Below are 16,688 nucleotides of genomic sequence, written 5' to 3' on the forward strand. Positions count from 1 at the left end.
AAAGCTCGTGTGCAAACTAGAAAATATATATTTTTTATTACATATCTATAACTAAGTGCAACAGAGCTCTTAATAGTTAATTATATTTTATCACCACGTTCTGTGCGCTACAACCAAAGAATTTTACAACAAGACATCAAGGCATTTTACAACAAAAAGTAAACACACTTAAAAAAATTAATTCAACTAAATAAATGAAAACGAAAAAGTAATGCTTGTTGCATTTAAATTTGATTACGTTAATACTTATATTGTTTTCGACAGTTTACGACTTTGCAAAGAAGACTTATAAAAATGCAGTTAGTAACCGAAGTGTAAACTTTTTTGTTTAAACTAATCTAAAATAATTCGTTAATTTTTTACATGTACGTATTACTCTAACGTTATAAAAAAGCAATGATAGCTTTGACACATATATGTAGCAAACTTTTCTAATCTTAATATGAAATACTTGTGTTGTTTTCCTTTCTGAAACACTTTGTTTTCATTCTCTCTACTTATTGAAATATTTAGAGTGTTAATACAGGAAAAATACATTTGAGTTGCTGAAATGAGTAATTTTAAAGATGAAAACTTGCAAACCAAAACCATAATTGTGCGTTTTTTAAATGTTGGTCGTTATCAATGGAAATTGTGAAAGCAAACTATCCGAAAGAGCCTTTTGGGTAAAGAATGGATGAGATAACACGTTTTCCATATTTAAAAGTTGTTTATATTTGCACGTGTCACATTGGTAAGTACTTTTCTTCAGCTGCAGTACGTATATAGAGACCGTATCGTTAGTTCAGAGTACATATCATAGGCAGACAGTAGCAGAGGTGTTGAGGTTGATCCCTGTGGAATAGAAATTAATATTACCAATAGAAATAACTACTCATTTAATTAATTACTAAACTTAACCCAGCCTTTCATGAAGTTACGCTAACTTGTTCTGTCTGAACTAGGTATGAGCAAAACCGGTTTTTAGAATAACCGAAACCCGAACAACCGACATTTCGGTTTTCTCCAAAACACGTTCGGTTTTTCACCGAAACCGATTTCGGTTTTCTCCAAAATTCGGTTTCGGTTTTCCAAAACCGGTTTGGTTTTTCCATCGAATTTGTTTTCGGTTTTCTCCAAAAACCGATTCCGGTTTCCACCGAAAACGGTTTCGGTTTTTCTCCAAAACTGGTTTCGGTTTTCTTCAAAACCGGTTCAGTTTTCACCGAAGCTGGTTTCGGTTAAAACTTTTGGAAAACACATAAAACTGTTTATGTGGAAACGGAATCGGTTTAGGGAGAACAACGAAACAATATTCTGGTCAGAAATAGAACAAAGTTTGGAAAAACCGAAACCGGCTTTTAAGAAAACCGAAACCGGATCCGGTGAAAAACCGAACCGGGTTTGAAGAAAACCGATAACCTGTTTCGGTGAAAACCAAATCGGTTTTGAAGAAAACCGAAACCGGTTTTGAAGAAAGCTGAATGCGGTTTCGGTGGAAAGTCGAACCGGTTTTTGGAAAATTTTGGAAACCTGAAAAATCGGTTTTTGTGTCCACCACTAGTCTGAACACAATAAATGACAAGCAGTAATATGGGAATAAGTTATGTACAATGGTCAAACTCAATGGTACACGTATTTCAAAAATGTTATAGAAGTCTGTACATTTGAGGATTACTGAAAAACAAAGGAATAACAGTTACTAATGAGAGATCTATATGTAAGTGTATTCATTCCTCTAAACTTGATTTATAGATGTACCTGTGACACTCACAACATACTTGCGATACCTCTTAATAGACGGAAGTATGAGGCATTATTGCAGGCTCTTGACAGATATATGGTGGGCCAATCACAGCGGACTGTGACGTTGAGTGCCGTACAAGACAATGTAGCCATAACAATCAAATGATTATAGTCAGTGTTCGAAGTGGAAAAAAAGCAGAGGTGGTATGTTTTATTACGATTTAGACTCGACATACCTGCTATCTAAATATAGTGAGGGTATGTTGTACAAAAGATTACGTTTCTGTTTACAAAATGACTGAAAAGTATTGGTGGGCTTCTCTGTAGTTACGGGGGACATAGAGAGACTTTGATACCCTGCCAGCGATGTTTTGAGAAAAAATAAAATATATCCCCTTATGTTGTATTAGAGAGAATTATGCACGAAAATGCTCAAAACCAAGTCTTTATCGTAAACTAATTCCTGCGGGAAACCTCCCGGATTCCCCCGGAAGACCCGTCCTTCACAGCAGAAAATCCCTAATACTGGCCCATGATCAAAACACGACATTTATATGCATTAAGACAAGAAAACACACACATACATAATATTATATTCCCAAAATCATTAAACGATGAAAAGTTTAAAATTATTAAACACTCATATACATCGTGATTTCTCCTTGTGAAAATTCTATTTAAGATCAAGATTAACAATACGATACAACCACGAAAAACAACACGTCCTACGCAAACGGATTTTTCAGTGGCATCAAAACATAAAAACCTTCAAAGTGATAATATCAAGCTTATTCAAGGTGATGGTGTCAAAACATATAAGTTAAAATCTTTCAAGGTGTCTATTTTAAATTGAAAAAAACATATTTTCCAGAATAAACAGTGCCTTGCTAAAACTAAAACAGTTTTTGTGACACTATAAAACCAGGCATTTTAAAAAAATATGATCTTTCGACCTACACCTGCTAAGAGTGTGGTATGGTACAATTATTCTGCGTCCAGAGGATCCACCCAGGACTGACAGCGGTGATGGAAGGCCTGTGTTTGTGAGTATAAGCTTTGCGCTGATGAACTTTTGCATGACACAAATGTCGTGAAAGGAGGACTACGCGACATTATAAACACACGAGAGTATCAGGGATTTCTCCTTGATAGACCCCTACCATTGTACTACTTATATTTCACATCATGATTTTGTAAATATTGTTTGTATCTATATCATTTGCATTTATGGTGACGGTTTTAATAAATACCACAAATATATGACACTTGTCATTTTATTAGAATTCTGACTACTTAACGTGACAATTGATTGTTGCTATATTTAGTATCAGTAACATATTAGTAACATATTATGGCTCCCCCAGAGGAATCTCTCTCGTGTGGTTCTTAGTGTTTGTGTTCCTCTTTTCACACATATAAGGCACTTTTTTGCTTTGTTAACTCCATTGTGGTCATTTCATTTCTCACATTCTCTTGTCATGCCCACGACTCGCAGTCAGGCTTCTTTCATTCCCTTAAACACACCTCAAGCTCAAAATTCAAACAATATGGCAGGCATTTCTTCCATCATTCCCGATATATACAGTGCGTCCAAGGAACAAAGCGCGGATTTATTTTTACAAAATTTCATGAAGATCGCACTGGTCAATAACTGGGATGACTCAAAATGCATAAAGATTTTCGAAAAGTCCCTTTCTGGACCCGCTCAACATTGGTTCTCCACCCAAAATCTCTCTACTCTTCCCTGGTCAACCGTCCAACAAAAATTCCTAAAACAATTTGGCGACGAACAGGCTCCACGATCTCGCATTCATCAGTATAGGGCTCGAGTTCAATTCCCTAATGAACCACTTTCTCATTACGTTTTCGCAAAGAAATTTCTGGCAGATCAGGCATACACGCAATTAGATTTTCAGGAGTTTCTTTTAGAATGCGTGTCGAGTATGACACCCGAGAACATACGTTGGTTTGGCACTCGCACCATATCTGACTATCCCACATTTATTGATGAGGTTACAACCTTAGAACGCACTCAGCTCATGGCCCAAAAGCGAGAAACGGACTCTTCCTTTTCACGCCAAACTTCAGATGTCCCAACTTCTAGCGCCATTCAAGAACTAACTCATCAAGTTTCACAGTTACAGCTTCATCTCAACACCCTTTCAAATTCTCAACCTACCTCTGTTCATTTCGCTCCTACCCGTTCTCGTTCTCCTAGTCCTCACAATCACAACACCCTCTCTCCTAACCATAAATCCCTTCCCTTTCCACGGTCCCTCTCACCCCATCCGCCGTCCTCCTGTCTCCAACATTCTCATTCCACCAATCCAACCTCTTCTTCTTCTAACTCGTGTACTCATTGCTCCACACACCCATCTCATTGTTGTCAATGTACCGCCTCCTCTCATTGTCAAACTGTCCCTCAGACTCCCCCAACTCGTAACAATAAGCGTTTTAATAAGCATTCTTCCCAACCCCAAAACGTCTATACTACACAACAGCCAACCATACCCATTCCCCCATATCCATTCTATCATCCCTTTTTTCAATATCCTACCCCTACCCACCTACCCTCCCTCCCTTCCCCTTCCCCTGTCTCCACAAACTCTCGTACCAATAAACCAAAAAACGCCCAAAATTAGCGCGAGAGCACACCAGTCTCCTCGCGCTTAATTCTTCTTCATCCCCTTCTTCCCCTCCCTCTTCCTCAGAATACCTCCAATTACCGTTGCATTTCAAAGGCAAATCACCTTACGTCAAAGCCCGTTGCATGACCAAGGATGTTTTCTTTTGCCTTGACTCTGGTGCTGAAGTCAGTCTCTTTCCAGCCGACCAACTCGACCCTTCGGTTCGTACTTTTAAGCTTCACACGGTTCTAAATGGTCTTTCATCATCTTCGGTACATCTCTCCCGTGCTACCATCCTCAACTTGAATTTTAATGGTCATCAATACTCTGTACTTTTTCGTTTGGTTCCTTTCAAAAACTTTCCTGCTATCCTTTCCAGTAAATTTCTTCAAGACCATCAAGCAACCCTTGATTTTGACAAAGGCATCCTATCATTACGTCATCTAGGTCGCATGCCTCCAGCCGATAATGCAATACACAGCGTAAATACAAACACATTTCACTTTTTCAAAAAACATCCCACTCCTCACATTGTTTTTCAAGCACGTAGGAGACTTGTCATACCACCCCGTTCAGCTAAAGCAGTTCCTCTCAAGGTTAACGGTCACTTTCCAAATACATCCTTCCGGCTACATACTCCTATCTTACGAAACTTAAGTAACTGCTATATGACGCATGCCATTGTTTCCATAGATAACCTTGTTTTGCCACTTGCAAATGTCTCGTCTCGTCCCCAGATTATAAAGGCCAATGCTCCCATTGTTATTGGTTCCATATTTTCACCACCGGAACAAAACACTAACGCTTACACCGTCAGACAGGTTCATTTTCCCACGGACGAGGACGCTTCACGACACAAAGCACAACGCCTTAAAGAAATCGGTCATCTCATTGACATTAACAAATTTCACTTTTCTCCTGACATGAACGAACATCAAACTGCTCAAATGAAGGCGCTACTTTCTGAATATGCTTTTCTTTTTCAATGGCACGACAATGATTTTACAAAAATACCCACATTTTCGGCCACGTTAGACTTAGAATCGGACGTTCCCTTTCAGTCCCCCCAATTCGTCATTCCACACAGACTTAGACCGCGAGCAAGAGAACTCGTCCTGCGCCTCATTAATCAAGGAGTGTTTGAACAATCAGATTCACAGTATAGAAATAACATATTATTTGTTTTAAAACCAAATTCCAAAACAGAGCTAAGGGCCGTTTTTGATCTCAGGGGCCTTAACTCCCGTTCAAGAACAATAGCTTCTCCTTTAGAAGATATACAGGACGTTCTAGAGTCTCTTCCTGACTCAGTTTGGTTCAACTCCTTTGATTTACACTCCAGTTTCTATCAATTAGACTTAGATCCCAAGGACAGACCGGCCACTGCGTTCTCCATTAAGGGTCTTTCTCTCCCTTTCAATCACCTTCAGTTGACATCTGTTCCTCAGGGTTTCAAAAATGCCTCCATTTTACTTCAACAAGCTCTTGAAACCATTTATAGGGACATCTTCCCCAACAATATTACATCATTCGTTGACGACATGTATGTCCACGCAGATTCGTTCGATCAGATGATGATTGTGCTTCGTGCCTTCTTTCAACAAGCCGCCAAACATTCTCTGCCCTTTAACATTAAAAAATCAGTTTTCGGCTCAAAAAGAATTAAATGTTTAGGCCATATTATTGACAATCACACTCTACAACCTGACCCTGATAAGATTTCAGCTTTAGCTCAGGCACCCAGACCGGCCACTCTCAAAAGCCTCAAAAGCTGGTTAGCCAGTGCAAATTTTTTCCGACGTTTTTTCAAAAATTTTTCCATCATTCTTGCACCCCTTTATCAGGCTCTGTCAAACAATCCTAAAAAGCTCATCTGGACTCCTGAGCGCGTTCAAGCGTTTGAAACAATGCAGAAACTTCTAACCTCACCCCCCGTACTTGCTCTATATTCAACCCGCAATACACACCACATTCTCATGACAGACGCCGCATCAGTAGGCGTCGGGGCGGTGTTATTACAGAAAGATCTCACTACTAACGTTGTGCAACCTGTTTGCTATGTCTCTTCCAGACATCCCAAAACCGTTTCCCCCCTTCCAATCTTCCATCAAGAATTATATGCAGTGTACTTTTCTCTCCGGAAATTAGAAAAATATTTGTTAGGCCACCATTTCACCCTAGTTACTGACAATATTTCTCTTCTTGCTGTTCGGAAAACAATTGTTCCATCCCCAAAAATTTTGAGATGGTTAAACTACATTAATACATTTGACTTTATAATCAAACATGCAAAAAGCCATCAGAACCCCATAGCTGATTATCTTAGTAGGCATCCTGCTCCTCTTACGCAAGACACGATAGACATGGACAATGAAGTTGTGCCTGATTCTGTACTTCTAACTATCGATAACAACTTGGACCTATCTCGCCTACGGGGTGAAGATAAATTCTTCTCCAAAATTATCGAGACTCTCAACAAACGAGACGAGACAGATCCTTCATTCCAACGTCTCAACAAACAATACGTTATTCAGAAAGGCATACTTTACAAAAAACTGTACCGAGTACCTCACTCTCGATTACTGCTCTGCGTACCCGACAGTCTTAAACCAGCTTTATTCGATGAGTATCATGACTCAATGACTCATATAGGTTTCACCAAGATGTATTGGATGTTGCGATACAAGTATTTCTTTCCGCGCCTAAAATCATGGCTAGCTCAGAAATTTAAATCATGTAAAGGCTGCGCCATCTTTAAACGCAATTACATGCCTAATAACCCCACAATTCAGCGTTTTCCTCAGTCAGGCCTATTTGAAACCTTTTCTTTGGACCTAGCAGGCAAGCTAATACCCAGCGATCCCGAAGGTTTCCAATACTTTTATGCAGCTACGGACCACTGCACTGGATTCACCATTACTCATCCCATAACAACTCCAAACAGCGACAACTTCATCAATTTCATCACAAACCATATCATTCTTCCATATAATACTCCTCGCACAATCTACTTAGATCTTCAGAGTTCACACCGGTCTACAGTATCGTTAAACTTCCTCAAGTCTCTTAACATAACAGTTAAGTACGGCCTACCCTATCAACATCGTTCTCTAGTCACAGTCGAACAAAGATTAGGCTCCTTGCAAACGAGTCTCAAATTTCTGTGCCAAGACAACCAGAAATTTTGGCCTCGCTTCCTTGCGCATGCCACTGCGGCTCTGAATAAATCACCCTTAACTTCCATTGGTCTATCTCCTCATTTTCTCCTCTATGGCGTTCATCCCACTTTACCATTAGACAATTTGCTACATGTTCAACAAGAAACTTTAAATACTAATGATCGCCTACTTGCACTCAAAGAAATGAGGGATCTAGTTGAATTTCGAAAACACCAAGTTTTCACTGATCTGAAGAAGCGCATTGAGAAGGCCAAAAATCCAACACAGTTCTTCCCTGACAGTTTAGTTATGGTCTTAGACACCTCAACAAAACCTAACACTTGTAAGCCATTATCCCGTCTTTATAAGGGACCCTACAAAGTGATTTCGAATGTCTCGGCTGATGAGTATCTTCTAGATATTAATGGGAAGCCAACGGTCATTGCTAAGACCCGTTTGAAACTGTACATCCCACCTACAAACCCAGACCCCGAATTTGAGTATAAGTACAAGCGCTTTCTCAGTACCTCTAAATAGGATCCGACCACACATTATTTCAAAACCCAACTACCAATTACATTTCACGTTATGTTTTGATTATCTAATTTAACGTTCCTAATGAAACATGATCCCTTTCTGTGGTACCACACTGGCAAAACTTCCGACTTTGTCTCTCGTTATGCCATAATTACAGATACAGGTAGGCAACACACGTTACAGGCAATATTTCTCCCGTGCGGCATTTTTTTCTTCCGGCAGTTCATTATTATTGCATATGCTTCGTCTCCTGTTTTAGGCAACCCGCTGTACACACACCATTTCTCCCGTGCAACGACTCCTAGTTACGCTCATAACAACCTCTACGCTTTTCCTTCTCCCCATAAGCAATATACCGGCATCATTCATTATTCTCGTCATTTTCTTTCCTAGGCGCGCAAGGAAAGACTCTCCATCTCATTTCCTTCTTGCGTCCTTTTTTGGGAACGGCTGGTCCGACCCCACATGATATCACTAAGGTCGCTAGGACGAAATGCTTTCTCTCATCCATACACAATTTTTCGGTACTTACCTCGTACTCTGTCCTCCGCCATTTTCATTCCTCGTTCTACATATCTTAACAAATCCTCTCATTATGATGATAATAAAACACAAAACCACCACCACACATTCGCGGACGGTACACATTAATTGCCATTGCTACTCGCGTCTCCATTTTTTTTCTCACCACCCGTATACAAGCTCCTTTTGCTCCGACTGGCAAACCTCACGCAGTTTCTACCGAATCATTAGTCTTCCAGGTCAACTTACGGTACCTTGGCCAGGAATAAACTACGTCTCACTAATATATATATATATATATTTTTCTGTCCTACTTAATGGCAAATTCACTCTTCCTTTCTATACTTCTTCTACTGTAACGGAATCTTTCGCTATCCACGACCATACTTCCGTCCACACCACATACAGTAATAGTAAACATGATCATAATAATAATAATAATAATAATAATAATAATAATAAAAACATAAGGGTCTCGCCTTTTCACACACCCCGGAATATCCGCATCTCCCTAAAGATTGATCAGGTGCCTTCTTCTTTTCAGTACGTCATTATAAGTATTTTTACGTTATCCCGTTTGTTCCTTGTACGTTCCTTTTGCAATAGCATTACTCTTCTTCCTACTTTTCTCTTCTCCCTTTTTTCTTTCTTTTAGTCCTTTTCTTTTTTAAAAAAATGTTTTCACAATGGTCTTTAACAAGTAATTCAGTGCCTCCTGTCATGTAATTTCTTTTCCGCATCCGGCCTATTTTCACAAACGCACCTGGACTACCCATCATCTTGCTACCCGTTTCCATGGATAATGCCTACCAGTCGCAGTTTTTTTCTGGATGAAGGACCTCTCGACTTCCAGACCACATGATGTTGTCCATTTTGGCTCAAGGATCAAGCCTTCCAGATAGCAGACTTCCAGGGGATAGCCCTTGACTCTCGACGTGCTGCACCACCACGATCAGGATTTCCCGAGTTCCAGCCTTCCCGGATACACTATTGGGATCACGCTCGACATCTACACGGACCTAGCAGTTTTAGTGATTTTTTTTCTTGTGTGTGTGTTTACTAGTGCCTCCTTCCTCTAGTGTTTTTTTTCTTTCTTTTGTGCACCAGCCCCATGGTTATAAAGGTCTTAAACGATGAAAAATTTTAAGGGATTCCATGTCACAGGTTCTCATGAACAGTTGACCATTGTACTTTATTAAAAGGGGGATTATTATATTCCCAAAATCATTAAACGATGAAAAGTTTAAAATTATTAAACACTCATATACATCGTGATTTCTCCTTGTGAAAATTCTATTTAAGATCAAGATTAACAATACGATACAACCACGAAAAACAACACGTCCTACGCAAACGGATTTTTCAGTGGCATCAAAACATAAAAACCTTCAAAGTGATAATATCAAGCTTATTCAAGGTGATGGTGTCAAAACATATAAGTTAAAATCTTTCAAGGTGTCTATTTTAAATTGAAAAAAACATATTTTCCAGAATAAACAGTGCCTTGCTAAAACTAAAACAGTTTTTGTGACACTATAAAACCAGGCATTTTAAAAAATTATGATCTTTCGACCTACACCTGCTAAGAGTGTGGTATGGTACAATTATTCTGCGTCCAGAGGATCCACCCAGGACTGACAGCGGTGATGGAAGGCCTGTGTTTGTGAGTATAAGCTTTGCGCTGATGAACTTTTGCATGACACAAATGTCGTGAAAGGAGGACTACGCGACATTATAAACACACGAGAGTATCAGGGATTTCTCCTTGATAGACCCCTACCATTGTACTACTTATATTTCACATCATGATTTTGTAAATATTGTTTGTATCTATATCGTTTGCATTTATGGTGACGGTTTTAATAAATACCACAAATATATGACACTTGTCATTTTATTAGAATTCTGACTACTTAACGTGACAATTGATTGTTGCTATATTTAGTATCATATTATTAGTAACATATTAATAAGAAAGAAACAATTCAATACGGGATATCAAAATATAAATAGATGAACTTCTTAGAAGACATATCGTTTTAAAAAGAAGAAAAGTAGGAAAAAGAGAAAAATGTCGGTGTTGTCAAGTTAGTTATTATTTCTACATAAGAAATAATATCTTTATACGTGCAAAGCTATTCGTCAATTACTGTGTATAAAAATGGATTTATTAGAGGTACTCTCAAGTGACGGCATGTCTTGACTACTGAAGAACCAGAGACGATACGTCTTAATTGGAAAAACAGAGATAGTATGGTATACCACCGCATACTGCCTCACTTCAACCACCGGTTATAGATAATGGAGAAACTCGTTCATCGTATACTAACATCACAAGAACACAGAAATTGTTATCCTTTTAATGTGCAAATTTGATTCTTCTTGTTTTGAATAGTCTCTCTATGTTCTGTGGTAGACTGAATGTTCCCGTGCGGATAATATTTTTGAAGTTGGACACCAGTTATCCAGGAAATATTTTCAATTCAGTTGAAGATTATGTGTCAAGTATATTTTCAATTAGGAGTCAGGAGAGCCAGATGAAAAGTTTCAGTGAGCCAGAACTGGCCTGAGTGCTGGTTGTTGCACATTGGGTGCTCTATGGGACATCTTCCTGAGTAATTGTAACATATACCGTAGTAAGTTGTGTATTAAACAGCCGCCAAGGGCACTGTGGTTCAGTAATAGAATCCTTAACTCTGGTGCATGGGTTCCTGACCCGAACCCCGACCTGGTAAGCATGTGGTGGACAACACCTTGTCAGTGGGTCTCCTCAGGATACTCTGGTTTACATCCATATTTCCATTTTAACGATTCCTCTATCATCATTCACTTACTTTTATCATTTGTTTTCCTTAGCCTAAAAGACTAAATCGTGGGAAGTTAATCTGAAATATTTCATTTTATTTTATTTATCAACCTTCTCCGACTGCTTTAATCCGTACCTTTGAGAACCAGTGCACTGACTGCATTGTTCTTTATCATGTGTGTGTCACAGGCTATATGAATAAATTAATATTGGGAACTATAAGTCAGTAGTTTAATGGTCCTTATTAAATGCATTCCCCCATATTAGATCCACACTACAGCATTCTTACAATTTGTTGTTGGACGCTTTCGTTTGAAGACTGGTTACTCACAAGAAACATTTTCCACAACACTTTGTGTGACAGTGGAAAACAATGTGGTTAACATAAGCCATCTTCAAGCCTGCTTCAAACAGAATTAAAGTCTTCCTTTCTCAAAAAGACAGATTAAGGTGTAGAACATGCCAGAAGATCTACAAGAAGCTAGATCTTATATACTTCAACGAGTAATTGGCACTTAGACCGCTAGCGGTAGTTTAAACAGAGCTGTCGGTTTAGTTACTCACTAGTATGATTCATAAAAGAAAGACTGTGATAGATACAAAGCACCAAAGGCAACCCCTTACGACTTGCCAATCGATGGTAGATTACCATTGGGATCGAAAAATCAAAGTGGGGAGAACGGTGTATTTGTGAACATGCCCGACAATACTAATACGAATAAGATTGGCCAAAAGGTAACTCTCATAAATGTAGCTGTTCCAGGGGTGTACTAAAAAATTATTCAATAAGGGGGCGCTGAAAATTTTGGGGCAAACTGATACAGCATAGCCCTGTTTTGTGTTTAACATTAATCCAATATGCAAGTTTGGCTATCACACACACACACACACACACACACACACACACATATATATATATATATATATATATATATATATATATATATATATACCATACGTTAGTACATATATATAAACATACACAGAAGAAAAGTGACAAAAACAGAGAGAGCCGAATTGAAGTGGTGTTTTAAAGCGTTCCGCTGCAATAACATATTCGTTTGTTAAAAGCGTTTGTTGGTGTGTGTGGTGGGGGCTGGAGGTGAAGAGGGATGGGACATTTTGCTGCAGATATGCTGCATTTTGTTCTGCATTTCGGCAAGAGACGTTAGGTGATAATTTCGTATTTTTCTCTTCTATCGCTGCAAGTACATTAGAAAAATCGTTTGTACTCAGTGGGGAGCTCGAGCCTGGTGAGCCTTCCTAAATACGCCACTGAGCAGTTCCGCTGATTCATAATACACATACAACATATATTACAATTATTAGTGAGTATAACAGCCTGGAAAACGAATTAAGGTAATATGAAAACGTCATAAAATTATAGTAAGATTTATCAATATCTGAGCTACATATATTATTCCTAACCAGAACAGACAAATGCAAAACATATTTTCAAAAACTTAGGAAAAACAATGGTTCTGGACAAAAAGTTCAGAAATAAAAAGAATTCTTCCAATAAAATGCATTTATTACGAAAGTTGTAAAATTATCTAGTTAAAATCGATTTGCACCAAGATATAGTAATATTATTAATAATAACAATAATAATATCTAGATGTAAAGCTTCTGCTATCGTTCAGGCGGTGTAGAGCTATGCGTTCATGCCTCCAAGGTTTCTGCGCATTATAGAGGTGATAGGTTCACCAAACACTAAGGCTACCTCCGCCTCTATTGACCCTATCATCTATCTGACAAAACTTGAATGACCCCTGAGTATAGTGAGGTGTTAGTAACATCTTGCTTGCAACAGGAATCAAACACGGAGTCTTTGTGGGCGGTAGATGTCTCATAAAATACGTCACAGTTAAAACCATTATTACGATTACTATTATTATTATTATTATTATTATTATTAATAATAATAATAATAGTGAAATACATTTAATCTTTCATTTTCTAAATATCATTACCATTATTTATGCGAGGATGGTCTCAACCTGACGAGTCGGAGTCGGAAAAATGTTTGTATAGACACTAATTGGAGGTTGTTGAATAACGTATGACTAGTCATTCGATTTGCTTTTGCGTCCTTTACGAGATATACAGGATGACGCAAAACGAAATGAAACATGAGACAACTACGTAATCCGAGTCCAAGTTGGACGAAATTTCGTAAATATAATACTAGGAGGTCGGTGAATAACGTGATGGTAGTAATTCGATTTTTTTAATTAAAAATTAACATTGTGTAATGGTATGTTAATAAAAGAATCCTGCTTGATTTTGCTCTAAACGGGTTCTCGTTTATTTTGTATAGGGCAATAATACGAACTGGTTTCAACAAGCCACCCCTCCCCCCTTGGTGGTGCATGTTACCTTTTTCTCGTTATGACTTAAGTTATCGTTGTGGCTTGTTGTTTTTGTTTTCTGCTACAAATAAACAATGGCATGTCTTAACCTGACGAACACTAATGTTTTGCAACACTGAAGGTCTTGGCAACCTGATGATGGTCACTTCGTTTGTTATTGTTGAACGTGGTCGGAGATTTTGCAGTACTGGGAATGGAACTAATATTTTGAACATCCTGCGAGTTAGATGATTTGATTTATAGCATTGCAGTGTGTTCGTAGCTTCAGTGCTAATATTGTGAAATCGAATATTGTACCCTATAATAAGTTATTTGTAGCCTAAAATAATATTACCTATTTGTATAACCTACATGTATAATTTCATTTATAATGATGATGATGATTGTGATGATGTTGTGTTCTACCCGAATGTCCCTGGGCGAGACGAACCGATGGTGGTTTGCCATTTTCTTCCATGGGATGATTATGACGTCCAGAGGACGGGATCTAGAGTTTTAACGTGGGATCCAAACCACTTATGTTCCCGCTTGTGGAATCGAACCCGGGACCCCTTGATTGTAAGGCGACAACCTTAATTATTCATCCACTGGGGACACTATTTCATTTATAACTGATTGGTTAATAAAAGATCTGAGAACTTAATTTGAAATTGAATTTTCCTGTATGGGTTCAACGACCCTCCCCTTGGTATGCTACGTTATAGAAAACACCTTGGTATCGTAAGGGCTAATTCCAAAGTGCTTCGAAACGATTGGCACATTATTGCTGTATTACTAGTATATACATGCATTACCTTACTTAGCCTGACATATTACTTGGCAGCCATGATGAGACAGAATTTAGAACTCTAGATAAAAATACTATAATGGACCATACATAACCAAATGATAACAACACAAATAAATAAATCAATCAATAAACAGAAAAACGTAGAGCATGTAATTGTAAATCAATGTGAATACAATGGTGTGTCTGGAGATTTCAGCATCATAAATCATAAAGTCGTTATTCTCACTATGGGCAAGAGATTTTAACCGATTTCAAAAAGTGGGATTTCTCAATTCGACTTATCTATATATTTGTATGTCAAGTCTATGCTCATTCATATGTTGAAAAGAGCATATTTTCCCGGCAGTTCCATATACATTTTATCAAGGTATGATATTACTCTTCGAAACTACACCATGAAACATTTGAATAAGAGCCATATGTAAACCATAATTAATCAATTTAAGTATGCATATGTTCACCCATAATTTTGACAAAGGAATACTGATTTTGATTGTTCTTTCACGTTCTTCCCGGCGTGTCATATAAATTTAATGAGGATCTATCATCAAACTTAGTATCTAGACCATTATAACCATTCAACGGTTGGCACTGTTCATACAATAAGTGTGTGACATGCTTAACATGGAAAAAAGCTTCATCAATATATTTTTTATATTCGGGTTGCGATACGCACCCCCCCCCAAATGTGTTCTATGTGACCGTAAACACGCATTAGTGAAATAGCAGTTCTCTACGAGAACGTTAACCCGTGCCGACCTGTCGACAAAATCATGAAAAGACATTTCCACATTATAATATAATTTAGAATTTCCAACCATGTCAACAGACAAACTAAAACAGACAGAGAAACGAAACTTTGCACGAAGCAAGTACAGAAAGGGCGACATCTGTCCGTATATTGACGAACATCACCGGATGAACAGTGTTGCCAACCTAAAAGAAAGTTTTGTTTTTGTAAATCGAATGATCTTAATTGGATATCATCATTGGAAGCAACAATGAAAATAAAGACAAAAGATATGGTAAACAAAGATCAGTATTTCAAACTTTTCTAGAAATAACTTGAAACATGTGTTAAATGTAAACACCGTTGGCGCACAAAGAGATTGAGACACTAACGTTATGTACACTCTGAATTAAATAGTAACAAAAACTGTTTACGCCGGTTCTAAATCTAGAAGGGTCCGCTATACAGCGTTTCCATCAATAGAAGAGAAAAGTCGAGTTTGGATAAGGTACAATAACTCAGAAAAAGTCACTAGTGCTGTATGGTTTTAAACCTATAATACAAGACATTAGAGCATGAGAAGTAGTAACGGATGTGAGCTCGATAATTCACGTACTGACAAAGATATTCGGTATATTGTTAAAGCAAAGAAGTAAGGTTTGTACAAGATGACAACGCTCCACAGAGGCTTTTTTTCTCTTGTACGTCATCATCGTTATCAGCGACCTCAAAACTCCACGAATACATAAACCCATGCAAATTGCACGCTGTTTTCATATTTTAACCAGGTTGTTGGGATTCCAACTCGTTGTGCAATGTTGCCACTTTTTACAAACCTTACTTGTTAGCTATAACAAGATACCGAATATCTTACCGGTCAGTACGTGACTAATCGATCTCACATAACCACGGTACTACTCTTCATGCTCTACGGCTTTGTATTATAGGTTTTGAACAATACATTAGTACTTACATTTTTCGAGTTTTTGTACCTTTTCCAAAGTCAATTTTCTCTTCTGTTAATAGTAACACTACAGCGGATCCTTCTAGATTTAGAGTCAGCGTAAATAGTTCTTGTCAATATCTGATTTAAGGTGTACAAAACGTTAGTATCTCACTTCCTGTGTGCGCAAACGGTGTTGGAATTTAACATATATTTCACGTTATTTCTCGAAAAGTTTGCTGCACTGATCTGCGTTTATCATCTATTTTGTCTTTATTTTTATTGTTGCTTGCAATGATGATATACTTTCAACACTGTTCATCCGGCGATGTTTGTCAATACACGGGCAGATGTCCTTTCTGTACTTGCTTTGCGCAGTTTCGTTTCTCTTTCTCTTTTATTTTGTCTGTTATCACGCTTGGAAATTCTAAATTATATTATAATGTGGAAACGTCTTTTCATGATTTTGTCGACAAGT

The 16,688-nt window shown here is 38.0% G+C and overlaps 1 protein-coding gene across 1 annotated transcript in view; it reads left to right on the top strand.

Moving 5' to 3' along the window:
• Positions 1-550: 550 nt before the first annotated feature.
• Positions 551-16,688, top strand: part of LOC145677414 (alpha-1-antitrypsin-like) — a gene marked incomplete at its 3' end in the record, with an annotated part of 30,060 nt that continues 13,922 nt past the window's right edge. Inside the window, exon 1 of the mRNA XM_081747912.1 lies at positions 551-733. Coding sequence (XP_081604038.1) covers positions 673-733 — 61 coding nt within the window. The remainder of the gene's footprint in view (positions 734-16,688) is intronic.

This window comes from Thermobia domestica, unplaced genomic scaffold (assembly GCF_964235325.1).
Source record: "Thermobia domestica unplaced genomic scaffold, izTheDome1.hap1.1 HAP1_SCAFFOLD_850, whole genome shotgun sequence".
Taxonomy (NCBI): domain Eukaryota; kingdom Metazoa; phylum Arthropoda; class Insecta; order Zygentoma; family Lepismatidae; genus Thermobia; species Thermobia domestica.